Source organism: Cyrtonyx montezumae, unplaced genomic scaffold, assembly GCF_038088225.1.
Source record: "Cyrtonyx montezumae isolate F1298 unplaced genomic scaffold, pur_monq_1.0 scaffold_125, whole genome shotgun sequence".
In the NCBI taxonomy this organism is placed as follows: Eukaryota; Metazoa; Chordata; class Aves; order Galliformes; family Odontophoridae; genus Cyrtonyx; species Cyrtonyx montezumae.
In genome coordinates this window covers 1-14,042 of record NW_027071854.1, presented here as the reverse complement: position 1 = coordinate 14,042, position 14,042 = coordinate 1, and the positions used below count along the sequence as shown (strand labels likewise).

General features: G+C 62.5%; 1 protein-coding gene across 1 annotated transcript; it reads right to left on the bottom strand.

Annotated features, from left to right (window-relative positions):
• Nucleotides 1–4,723: 4,723 nt before the first annotated feature.
• On the bottom strand, nt 4,724–11,485 carry LOC136044878 (ceramide synthase-like). Its single transcript, XM_065730390.1, is given in 8 exon segments — nt 4,724–4,786; nt 4,788–4,864; nt 4,867–4,996; nt 8,129–8,224; nt 10,586–10,759; nt 10,761–10,794; nt 10,904–11,003; nt 11,443–11,485. Coding segments are annotated over 8 exon segments (717 nt in total).
• Between the last annotated feature and the right edge of the window lie 2,557 nt (nt 11,486–14,042).

Here is a 14,042-nt window from a genome sequence, read left to right as displayed (position 1 = left end):
GCCCCATCTGCCCCATAACTGTCTAATTCTGCCCCATAAGTGCCCAACTCTGCCCATAAGTGCTCCCTGTGCCCTATAAGTGCCGTATCTGCCCCATAAGTGTCCAAGGCTGCCCCATAAGTGCTCTCTGTGCCCCCATAAGCGCTCCCTGTGCCCTATAAGTGCCGTATCTGCCCCATAAGTGCCCAACTCTGCCCCATAAGTGCTCCCTGTGCCCCATAAGTGCCCTCTGTGCCCCATAACCGTCCAATTCTGCCCCATAAGTGCTCCCTATGACCCATAAGTATCGCTCTCTGCCCCATAAGTGCTCACTGTGCCCCATAAGCGTCCAACTCAGCCCCATAAGTTCTCCCTGTGCCCCATAAGTACCCGATCCGGCCCATAAACCAAGACGGCGGCGGTTGCCTGGCAACGGGAGGCGCCAAGATGGCGGCGGTTGCCTAGCAACGGAATCCCGGAAGCGTTTTGCGACGTCTGGGGGCGGTGCGTGACGTCAACGGTGACGTCATCACGTGACGTGTGACGTCAAGGGGAACAAAAAAAACGCGGGAGACGATGGAGGGGGCGGGAAACGGCTTTAATGGGGGGGGGGGGGGGGGAGGGGGGAGGGGGGGGGGCGCTCTGCCCCATAGCGCCCCACTGAGACACAGAGACCCATAGGGACCCATAGAGACCCATAGAGACCCATAGGGACCCACAGAGACCCATAGATACCCACTGAGACCCATAGAGACCCATAGATACCCATAGGGCCCCATACCATAGATACCCACTGAGACCCATAGAGACCCATAGATACCCATAGGGCCTCCATAAATACCCATAGAGACCCATAGAGACCCATAGGGACCCATAGAGACCCATAGAGACCCACAGAGACCCATAGAGACCCAATAGGGACCCATAGAGACCCATAGAGACCCCCAGAGACCCCATATAGAGACCCATAGGGGACCCATAGGGACCCATAGAAACCCATAGAGACCCATAGAGACCCCATAGAGACCCCATAGGGACCCACAGAGACCCACAGAGACCCACAGAGACCCATAGAGACCCATAGGGAACCAAAGAGACCCCCACAGACCACCATAGAGACCCATAGAGGACCCATAGAGACCCCCACAGACCCCATAGGGACCCATAGAGACCCACAGAGCCGCTGTGCCGCCCCATATCCCACCCCCAGCCCCCAATAAATACCCCACCAACGCCCCCACCATCCCTTCCGACCCCATAAGTGTGGGGCGGGCTCAGGGCGGGGCGGGGGGTTGGGGTCGGAAGAGCGCCCAGGGCCCCACGGCACAGCAGCCCGAACCAGTAGAGCTGTGGGGCCACAGGGACCCATGGGGACCCATAGAGACCCATAGAGACCCATAGGGGACCCATAGAGACCCATAGGAACCCCATAGAGACTCATAGGGACCCATAGGGACCCATAGGGACCCATAGAGACCCCATAGAGACCCACAGAGCCCCATAGAGACCCATAGAGACCCCCACAGACCCCATAGAGACCCATAGAGACCCATAGAGACCCCATAGGGGACCCATAAAGACCCATAGGGACCCCCCAGAGACCCCCCAGAGACCCATAGAGACCCATAGAGACCCATAGGGACCCATAGAGACCCCCAGAGATCCCATAGTGACCCATAGAGACCCACAGAGCCCCCATAGAAACCCCATAAAGACCCATAGAGACCCACAGAGACCCATAGGGACCCATAGAGACCCACAGAGCCCCATAGAGACCCCCACAGACCCCATAGAGACCCATAGAGACCCCATAGAGACCCATAGGGAACCATAGAGACCCATAGGGACCCATAGGGAACCAAAGAGACCCATAGAGACCCACAGCACCCCACAGATCCGTTGTGCCGCCCCATACCCCCCCCAGCCCCCAATAAATACCCCACCAACGCCCCCATGCCCTTCCGACCCCATAAGTGTGGGGCGGACTCAGGGCGGGCGGGGGGGGTTGGGGTTGGAAGAGCGCCCAGGCCCCACAGCACAGCAGCCCGAACCCAGTAGAGCTGTGGGGCCACAGGGACCCATGGGGACCCATAGGGACCCATAGGGACCCACTGAGACCATAGAGACCCATAGGGACCCATAGAGACCCATAAAAGCCCATAGGGACCCATAGGGACCCCCCAGAGATCCCATAGAGACCCATAGGGACCCACAGAGACCCATAGAGACCCATAGAGACCCCATAGAGACCCCCCACAGACCCCACAGAGACCCATAGGGACCCATAGAGACCCATAGAGACCCCCACAGAGACCCATAGCGACCCATAGAGACCCCCATAGAGACCCATATGGACCCATAGAGACCCATAGGGACCCACAGAGACCCATAGTGCCCCATAGCGACCCATAGAGACCCATAGGGACCCATAGAGACCCATAGAGACCCCAAAGAGACCCATAGGGACCCATAGAGACCCCATAGAGACCCATAGGGACCCATAGAGACCCCATAGAGACCCCCAAAGAGACCCATAGGGACCCATAGAGACCCATAGAGACCCCATAGAGACCCATAGAGACCCATAGGGACCCACAGAGACCCATTGAGACCCATAGAGACCCCATAGAGACCCCCACAGATCCCATAGAGACCCATAGGGACCACACAGAGACCCATAGAGACCCATAGAGACCCCATAGAGACCCCCACAGATCCCACAGAGACCCATAGGGACCCATAGAGACCCATAGAGACCCCCACAGAGACCCATAGCGACCCATAGAGACCCCATAGAGACCCATATGGACCCATAGAGACCCATAGGGACCCATAGAGACCCATAGGGAACCAAAGAGACCCATAGGGACCCATAGAGACCCCATAGAGACCCCAAAGAGACCCATAGGGACCCATAGAGACCCATAGAGACCCCATAGAGACCCATAGAGACCCATAGGGACCCACAGAGACCCATAGAGACCCATAGAGACCCCATAGAGACCCCCATAGAGACCCCCACAGGACCCCATAGGGACCCACAGAGACCCACAGCACCCCACAGAGCCGCTGTGCCGCCCCCATATCCCCCCCAGCCCCGCAATAAATACCCCATCACCGCCCCCATCCCTTCCGACCCCATAAGTGTGGGGCGGGCTCAGGGCGGGCGGGGGGGTTGGGGTCGGAAGAGCGCCCAGGCCCCACGGCACAGCAGCCCGAACCAGTAGAGCTGTGGGGCCACAGGGACCCATGGGGACCCATAGAGACCCATAGGGACCCACTGAGACCCATAGAGACCCATAGGGACCCATAGAGACCCATAGGGACCCATAGGGACCCATAGGGACCCATAGCGACCCCATAGAGACCCATAGGGACCCCCAGAGATCCCATAGAGACCATAGAGACCCATAGGGACCCATAGAGACCCATAGGGACCCACAGAGAACCATAGCGACCCATAGGGACCCATAGAGACCCACAGAGACCCATAGGGACCCATAGAGACCCACAGAGACCCATAGAGACCCATAGAGACCCAAAGGGACCCATAGAGACCCATAGAGACCCATAGCGACCCATAGAGACCCATAGAGACCCACAGAGACCCATAGAGACCCATAGAGACCCCATAGAGACCCCCCACAGATCCCATAGAGACCCCATAGGGACCCACAGAGACCCATAGAGACCCATAGGGACCCACAGAGACCCATAGAGACCCATAGGGAACCAAAGAGACCCATAGAGACCCATAGAGACCCATAGAGCCCCATAGAGACCCCCACAGACCCCATAGGGACCGCACAGAGACCCATAACACCCCCACAGAGCCGCTGTGCCGCCCCATATCCCCCCCAGCCCCCAATAAATACCCCACCACAACGCCCCCATCCCTTCCGACCCCAATAAGTGTGGGGCGGGCTCAGGGCGGGCGGGGGGGTTGGGGTCGGAAGAGCGCCCCAGGCCCCACGGCACAGCAGCCCGAACCAGTAGAGCTGTGGGGGCCACAGGGACCCATAGGACCCATAGAGACCCATGGGGACACAGAGTGACCCATAGAGACCCATAGAGACCCATAGAGACCCCACTGAGTCCCACAGAGACCCATAGGGACCCATAGAGACCCATAGGGACCCAATAGGGAACCAAAGAGACCCATAGAGACCCATAGGGACCCATAGTGACCCATAGAGACCCACAGAGACCCATAGAGACCCATAGGGACCCATAGAGACCCATAGGGAACCAAAGAGACCCATAGAGACCCATAGAGACCCAAAGGGACCCATAGAGACCCATAGAGACCCATAGCGACCCATAGAGACCCATAGAGACCCACAGAGACCCATAGAGACCCATAGAGACCCAAAAAGGACCCATAGAGACCCATAGAGACCCATAGCGACCCCACAGAGACCCATAGAGACCCACAGAGACCCATAGGGACCCATAGAGACCCATAGGGACCCCCAGAGATCCCATAGAGACCCATAGAGACCCATAGGGACCCATAGAGACCCCAAAGAGACCCATAGGGACCCATAGAGACCCCATAGAGACCCCCAAGAGACCCATAGGGACCCATAGAGACCCATAGAGCCCCATAGAGACCCCCACAGACCCCATAGGGACCCATAGAGACCCACAGAGCCGCTGTGCCGCCCCATATCCCCCCCCAGCCCCCCAATAAATACCCCACCAACGCCCCCATCCCTTCCGACCCCATAAGTGTGGGGCGGGCTCAGGGCGGGCGGGGGGGGGTTGGGGGTCGGAAGAGCGCCCAGGCCCCACGGCACAGCAGCCCCGAACCAGTAGAGCTGTGGGGCCAGGAGGGCGGCGGCGGCGGCGTTGTAGAGGGGGGGGGATGGAAGTGGGGACCCTCCAGAGGGGGACCCCGATGTTGGCGCCCGTACTCCCAATAGAGGTACGGGAACAGCAGCACCCGGCAGCACAGGAACGTCAGCAGAGCCACCGCCCCGTTCAGCTTATGGAGGGCAGAGCGCTGCCGGCCCAGCTGGCACGCAAGGGGTTAACGGGTTATGGGGTTATGGGGTTATGGGGTTTTGGGGTTATGGGGTTATGGGGTTAATAGGGGTTATGGGGTTATGGGGGTTGTGGGGTTTATGGGGTTAATAGGGGTTATGGGGTGATGGGGTTATGGGGCCCCGTTCAGCTTATGGAGGGCAGAGCGCTGCCGGCCCAGCTGGCACGCAACGGGTTAATGGGGTGATGGGGTTATGGGGTTGTGGGGTTATGGGGTTATGGGGTTATGGGGTTAATAGGGGTTAATAGGGGTTATGGGGTGATGGGGTTATGGGGCCCCGTTCAGCTTATGGAGGGCAGAGCGCTGCCGGCCCAGCTGGCATGCAACGGGGTTAACGGGTTATGGGGTTATGGGGTTATGGGGTTTTGGGGTTATGGGGTTATGGGGTTAATAGGGGTTATGGGGTTATGGGGTTTGTGGGGTTATGGGGTTAATAGGGGTTATGGGGTGATGGGGTTATGGGGCCCCGTTCAGCTTATGGAGGGCAGAGCGCTGCCGGCCCAGCTGGCACGCAACGGGTTAATGGGGTGATGGGGTTATGGGGTTGTGGGGTTATGGGGTTATGGGGTTATGGGGTTAATAGGGGTTAATAGGGGTTATGGGGTGATGGGGTTATGGGGGCCCTCCGTTCAGCTTATGGAGGGGCAGAGCGCTGCCGGCCCAGCTGGCATGCAACGGGGTTAACGGGTTATGGGGTTATGGGGTTATGGGGTTTTGGGGTTATGGGGTTATGGGGTTAATAGGGGTTATGGGGTTATGGGGTTATGGGGTTATGGGGTTAATAGGGGACTGATGGGGTTAATAGGGGTGATGGGGTGATGGGGTGATGGGGGTTATGGGGTTATGGGGTTTATGGGGTTAATAGGGGACTGCTGGGGTTATGGGGTGCTATGGGGGCCGCCGCTATGGGGCAGCGCTATGGGGCAGCGCTATGGGGCAGCACTGTGGGGGCAGTGGTTATGTGGCAGCGCTATGGGGCAGCGCAGTGGGGCAGGGACGCTATGGGGCAGCGCTATGGGGCAGGCGCAGTGGGGCAGGGACGCTATGGGGCAGCGCTATGGGGCAGCGCAGTGGGGCAGGGAACGCTATGGGGCAGCGCTATGGGGCCAGCGCAGTGGGGCAGGGACGCTATGGGGCAGCGCTATGGGGCAGTGCAGTGGGGCAGTGCAGTGGGGCAGTGCAGTGGGGCGGCGCAGTGGGGGCAGCGCAGTGGGGCAGCGCTATGGGGTAGGAATGCTGTGGGGCAGTGCTGTGGGGGAGCGCTGTGGGGCAGCGCAGTGGGGGAGCACTGTGGGGCAGCGCAGGGGGCAGCGCTATGGGGCAACGCTGTGGGGCAAGCGCTGTGGGGCAGGGATGCAGTGGGGCAGGGACACAGCGGGGCATCGCAGTGGGGCATCGCAGTGGGGCAGCGCTATGGGGCAGGGACGCAGTGGGGCAGCGCTATGGGGCAGGGACACTGTGGGGCAGCGCAGTGGGGCAGTGCAGTGGGGGCAGTGCTATGGGGCAAGCGCTATGGGGCAGGGACACTGTGGGGCAGCGCAGTGGGGCAGGGACACTGAGGGGGCGTGGTCACTATGGGGCAGTGCTGTGGGGCAGGGATGCAGTGGGGCAGCGCAGTGGGGCATGGATGCTGTGGGGCAGGGACGCAGTGGGGCAGGGACGCTATGGGGCAGCGCTATGGGGCAGGGACGCTATGGGACGGCGCTATGGGGCAGGGGACGCTATGGGGCAGCGCTATGGGGCAGGGGATGCTATGGGGCAGCGAAGTGGGGGCAGGGATGCAGTGGGGCAAGTGCTGTGGGGCATCACAGTGGGGTAAGCGCTATGGGGCAGGGACACTGTGGGGCAGGGACGCAGTGGGGCAGCGCTATGGGGCGGCGCTATGGGGCGGCGCTATGGGGCAGGGGGTGCTGTGGGGCGGCGCAGTGGGGGCAAGCGCTATGGGGCAGGGGACACTGTGGGGCAGCGCAGTGGGGGCAAGTGCAGTGGGGGCAGTGCTATGGGGCAGCGCTATGGGGCAGGGATGCTATGGGGCGGGCGCTATGGGGCAGGGACACTGAGGGGCATGGTCACTATGGGGCAGTGCTGTGGGGCAGGGATGCAGTGGGGCAGTGCTGTGTGGGGCAGGGATGCAGTGGGGCCAGCGCAGTGGGGGCATGGATGCTGTGGGGCAGGGACGCAGTGGGGCAGGGACGCTATGGGGCAGCGCTATGGGGCAGGGATGCTATGGGGCAGCGAAGTGGGGCAGGGATGCAGTGGGGCAGTGCTGTGGGGCATCACAGTGGGGGTAGCGCTATGGGGCAGGGACACTGTGGGGCAGGGACGCTATGGGGCAGGGACGCTATGGGGCAGGGACGCTATGGGACAGCGCTATGGGGGCGGCGCTATGGGGGCAGGGACGCTGTGGGGGCAGGGACGCTACGGGGCAGGGACGCTGTGGGGCAGGGGACACTATGGGGCGGCGCTATGGGGCGGTTGCAGTGGGGCAGCGCGCAGTGGGGCAGTGCAGTGGGGGCAGGGACGCTATGGGGCGGGCGCTATGGGGCAGGGACGCTGTGGGGCAGGGACGCTGTGGGGCAGGGACGCTGTGGGGCAGGGACACTATGGGGCGGCGCTATGGGGCGGTGCAGTGGGGCAGTGCAGTGGGGGCAGTGCAGTGGGGCAGGGACGCTATGGGGCGGCGCTATGGGGCAGGGACGCTATGGGGCAGGGACGCAGTGGGGCAGGGACGCAGTGGGGCAGGGACGCTATGGGGCAGCACTATGGGGCGGCGCTATGGGGCAGGGGACGCAGTGGGGCAGGGACGCTATGGGGCAGGGACGCAGTGGGGCAGGGACGCTGTGGGGCAGGGACGCTATGGGGCAGCACTATGGGGCGGCGCTATGGGGCAGGGATGCTATGGGGCGGCGCTATGGGGCGGTGCAGTGGGGCAGTGCAGTGGGGCAGTGCAGTGGGGCAGGGACGCAGTGGGGGCAGGGAAGCTATGGGGTGGCGCTATGGGGCAGGGACGCTATGGGGGCAGGGACGCAGTGGGGCAGGGACGCTATGGGGCAGGGACGCAGTGGGGCAGGGACGCTATGGGGCGGCGCAGTGGGGCCGTACCAGGATGAGCACCTTCCCCAGGCAGACGAAGGGCGTGCTGAGCTCGGCCATGAGCAGGCAGCCCACGAAGAAATCGCCCTTCCCCCCGCGCCACAGCTGCACGGAAACGGCCGCGGTTATGGGGCGGCCATGGGGCGGCCATGGGGGGGGATGGGGGGGGCGGCTATGGGGCGGGGATGGGGGGGGGATGGGGGGGGGAATGGGGCGGCCATGGGGCGGGGGGGGGGGGCGGCTATGGGGCGGGGATGGGGGGGGGATGGGGCGGCCATGGGGCGGCCATGGGGGCGGGGATGGGGGGGGGATGGGGGGGGGGATGGGGCGGCCATGGGGGCGGGGGTGGGGGGGGGGATGTGGGGGGGGGTGGTGGCGGGGGATGGGGGGGGGGGGGGGGGGTTTGGGTAATAGGGTCGCTATAGGGGGCACTTATAGGTTCCCAACTCCACGCCCCCCCCATCACCCCATCACCCCCATAACCCCATAACTCCATCACCCCCATAACCCCATAACCCCATCGCCCCATCCCCCCCAACCCCCACACCCCCCCATAACCCCAACACCCCATAACCCCCCTGACCCCCATAACCCCCCATAACCCCACAACCCCAAACCCCCCTAACCCCATTAACCCCATGACCCCATAACCCCACAACCCCATCACCCTACGCCCCCCAACCCCCATGCCCCCCATAACCCCATAACCCCCATAACCCCCCCCTAACCCCACGCCCCATCACCCCATAACCCCAAACCCCACATAACCCCACAACCCCATCCCCCCACCCCCCCAACCCCCACGCCCCCCCATCACCCCATCACCCCATAACCCCATCACCCCAAACCCCATAACTCCATCACCCCATCACCGCATAACCCCCATCACCCCATCCCCTCACACCCCCAACCCCACAGCCCCCCATAACCCCATAACCCCATAACCCCCCATAACCCCAAACCCCATAACCCCAAACCCCATCACCCCCTAACCCCATCACCCCATAACCCCATAACCCCATAACCCCAAACCTCATAACCCCATAACCCCATAACCCCAAACCCCATAACCCCATAACCCCATAACCCCATAACCCCCCATCACCCCCATGAGTCCCCTATAAACCCCATCACCCCATCACCCCATCACCCCATAACCCCTATTAACCCCATAACCCCATAACCCCATAACCCCATCACCCCATAACCCCATAACCCCATAACCCGTTAACCCCAAACCCCATAACCCCATAACCCCATAACCCCAAACCCCATAACCCCATAACCCCATAACCCCCCATCACCCCATGAGTCCCCTATAAACCCCATCACCCCATCACCCCATCACCCCATAACCCCTATTAACCCCATAACCCCATCACCCCATAACCCCACATCACCCCATAACCCCATCACCCCATAACCCCTATTAACCCCATAACCCCATAACCCCATAACCCCATCACCACCCATAACCCCACAACCCCATAACCCCCAAACCCCCATAACCCCAAACCCCATAACCCCATAACCCCATAACCCCAAACCCCATAACCCCATCACCCCATAACCCCAAACCCCATAACCCCATCACCCCATAACCCCACAACCCCATAACCCCAAACCCCATAACCCCATAACCCCAAACCCCATCACCCCATAACAACATCACCCCATAACCCCATGAGTCCCCTATAAACCCCATCACCCCATAACCCCATCACCCCATAACCCCACAACCCCATAACCCCAAACCCCATAACCCCACAACCCCAAACCCCATAACCCCATAACCCCATAATCCCATAACCCCATAACCCGTTAACCCCAAACCCCATAACACCATCACCCCATAACCCCATAACCCCATAACCCCAAACCCCATAACCCCAAACCCCAAACCCCATAACCCCATAACCCCATAACCCCCCATCACCCCATGAGTCCCCTATAAACCCCATCACCCCATCACCCCATCACCCCATAACCCCTATTAACCCCATAACCCCATAACCCCCAAACCCCCCATCACCCCATAACCCCATCACCCCATAACCCCAAACCCCATCACCCCATAACCCCAAACCCCATAACCCCAAACCCCATAACCCCATAACCCCCATAACCCCATAACCCCATAACCCCATAACCCCATAACCCCATGACCCCATAACCCCCAAACCCCATAACCCCATCACCCCAAAACCCCATAACCCCAAACCCCATAACCCCATCACCCCATCACCCCATAACCCCATAACCCCAAACCCCATAACCCCATAACCCCATTACCCCAAACCCCATGACCCCATAACCCCACAACCCCCTATTAACCTCATGACCCCATAACCCCATAACCCCAAACCCCATAACCCCATAACACCCCATAACCCCAAACCCCAAAACCCCATCACCCCCACAATCCCTCCCCCCCCTTCCCCCCCCCCCGCCCCCTCCCCCACTCACGGTGGCGGCGGGGAAGCAGACGAGCACCATGGTCACGTGATGCAGCAGCATGAGCAGCCGGCGCCGCACGAACGCGGCCGGCCCGGCCCCGCCCCCCCCCCCGCGCCCCTTCAGCCGCGGCAGATGGCGGTGGCACACGAACATGGCGTACACGTCGTACACGAAGTACGGCACCGGCGAAGCGGGGGTACGCCTCCGACAGCCAGTGCCTGCGGGGGGCACGCGGCTCAGCCGGGACACGGGCACGGCTGGGGAGACTGCGACCAACTGGGACCAACTGGGACAAACTGGGACAAACTGGGACAAACTGGGACAAACTGGGAGCTGCAGTGCCGGCTGCGGCCGCTGGGGGCGCTGTTGTAGTGGGGAGCAATGGGAGCAGTGGGAGCTGCAGTGCCCGCTATGGCCGCTGGGGGCGCTGTTGGAATGGGGAGCAATGGGAGCAGTGGGAGCTGCAGTGCCCGCTATGGCCGCTGGGGGCGCTGTTGGAATGGGGAGCAATGGGAGCAGTGGGAGCACTGGGGGGACTGGGAGCACTGGGAGCATTGGGGGGACTGGGAGGACTGGGAGCACTGGGAGCACTCATACTGGGAGCACTGGGGGCACTGGGGGGACTGGGAGCACTGGGAGCACTCATACTGGGAGCACTGGGAGCACTGGGAGGACTGGGAGCACTCATACTGGGAGCACCTGGGAGCTCTGGGAGCACTCATAACTGGGAGCACTGGGAGCACTGGGAGCACTCATACTGGGAGCACTGGGAGCACTGGGAGCACTCATACTGGGAGCACTGGGAGCACTGGGAGCACTGGGAGCACTCATACTGGGAGCACTGGGAGCACTGGGAGTACTCATACTGGGAGCACTGGGAGCACTGGGATGGCGGTGGCACACGAACATGGCGTACACGTCGTACACGAAGTACGGCACCGCGAAGCGGGGGTACGCCTCCGACAGCCAGTGCCTGCGGGGGGCACGCGGCTCAGCCGGGACACGGGCACGGCTGGGGAGACTGCGACCAACTGGGACCAACTGGGACAAACTGGGACAAACTGGGACAAACTGGGACAAACTGGGAGCTGCAGTGCCGGCTGCGGCCGCTGGGGGCGCTGTTGTAGTGGGGAGCAATGGGAGCAGTGGGAGCTGCAGTGCCCGCTATGGGCCGCTGGGGGCGCTGTTGGAATGGGGAGCAATGGGAGCAGTGGGAGCTGCAGTGCCCGCTATGGCCGCTGGGGGCGCTGTTGGAATGGGGAGCAATGGGAGCAGTGGGAGCACTGGGGGGACTGGGAGCACTGGGAGCATTGGGGGGGACTGGGAGGACTGGGAGCACTGGGAGCACTCATACTGGGAGCACTGGGGGCACTGGGGGGACTGGGAGCACTGGGAGCACTCATACTGGGAGCACTGGGAGCACTGGGAGGACTGGGAGCACTCATACTGGGAGCACTGGGAGCTCTGGGAGCACTCATACTGGGAGCACTGGGAGCACTGGGAGCACTCATACTGGGAGCACTGGGAGCACTGGGAGCACTCATACTGGGAGCACTGGGAGCACTGGGAGCACTGGGGAGCACTCATACTGGGAGCACTGGGAGCACTGGGAGTACTCATACTGGGAGCACTGGGAGCACTGGGATGGCGGTGGCACACGAACATGGCGTACACGTCGTACACGAAGTACCGGGCACCCGAGCGAAGCGGGGGTACGCCTCCGACAGCCAGTGCCTGCGGGGGGGCACGCGGCTCAGCCGGGACACGGGCACGGCTGGGGAGACTGCGACCAACTGGGACCAACTGGGACAAAACTGGGACAAACTGGGACAAACTGGGACAAACTGGGGAGCTGCAGTGCCGGCTGCGGCCGCTGGGGGCGCTGTTGTAGTGGGGAGCAATGGGAGCAGTGGGAGCTGCAGTGCCCGCTATGGCCGCTGGGGGCGCTGTTGGAATGGGGAGCAATGGGAGCAGTGGGAGCTGCAGTGCCCGCTATGGCCGCTGGGGGCGCTGTTGTAGTGGGGAGCAATGGGAGCAGTGGGAGCTGCAGTGCCCGCTATGGCCGCTGGGGGCGCTGTTGTAAAGGGGAGCAATGGGAGCAGTGGGGAGCACTGGGGGGACTGGGAGCACTGGGAGCATTGGGGAGCAATGGGAGCAGTGGGAGCACTGGGGGGACTGGGAGCACTGGGAGCACTGGGAGCACTCATACTGGGAGCACTGGGAGCACTGGGATGGCGGTGGCACAACGAACATGGCGTACACGTCGTACACGAAGTACGGCACCGGGCGAAGCGGGGGTCACTATGGGGGCTATGGGGCCGCTATGGGGTCACTATAGGGCAGCTATGGGGCAGATTTGGGGCAGCTATGGGGCCACTATGGGGTCACTATGGGGCAGCTGTGGGGCAGCTATGGGGCAGCCGTAGGGCAGCTATGGGTTCACCATGGGGCAGCTGTGGGGCAGCTATGGGGGCAGTTATGGGGCGGCTATGGGGCAGCCGTGGGGCAGCTATGGGGTCACCATGGGGCAGCTATGGGGTCACCATGAGGCAGCTGTGGGGCAGCTATGGGGCAGTTATGGGGCGGCTGTGGGGGCCGCTATGGGGCAGTTATGGAGCAGCTATGGGGCAGTAATGGGGCAGCTATGGGGGCAGTTATGGGGTGGCTATGAGGCAGCTGTGGGGGCAGCTATGGGGTCACCATGGGGCAGCTGTGGGGCAGCTATGGGGCAGTTATGGGGCGGCTGTGGGGCCGCTATGGGGCAGTTATGGAGCAGCTATGGGGCAGTAATGGGGCAGCTATGGGGCAGTTATGGGGCGGCTATGGGGCAGCTGTGGGGCAGCTATGGGGTCACCATGGAACAGCTGTGGGGCAGCTATGGGGCAGTTATGGGGCGGCTGTGGGGCCGCTCTGGGGCAGTTATGGAGCAGCTATGGGGCAGTAATGGGGCAGCTATGGGGCAGTTATGGGGCGGCTGTGGGGCCGCTCTGGGGCAGTTATGGAGCAGCTATGGGGCAGTAATGGGGGCAGCTATGGGGTCACCATGGGGCAGGTATGGGGCGGCTATGGGGCAGCTGTGGGGCAGCTATGGGGTCACCATGGGGCAGGTATGGGGCGGCTATGGGGCAGCTGTGGGGCAGCTATGGGGCGGCTATGGGGCAGCTATGTGGCAGCTATGGGGTCACCATGGGGCAGGTATGGGGCGGCTATGGGGCAGCTGTGGGGCGGCTATGGGGCAGCTATGTGGCAGCTATGGGGTCACCATGGGGCAGCTATGGGGCGGCTATGGGGCAGCTGTGGGGCAGCTATGGGGCGGCTGTGGGGCAGCTATGTGGCAGCTATGGGGTCACCATTGGGGCAGCTATGGGGCGGCTATGGGGCAGCTGTGGGGCAGCTATGGGGGCGGCTGTGGGGCAGCTATGTGGCAGCTATGGGGTCACCATGGGGCAGCTATGGGGCGGCTATG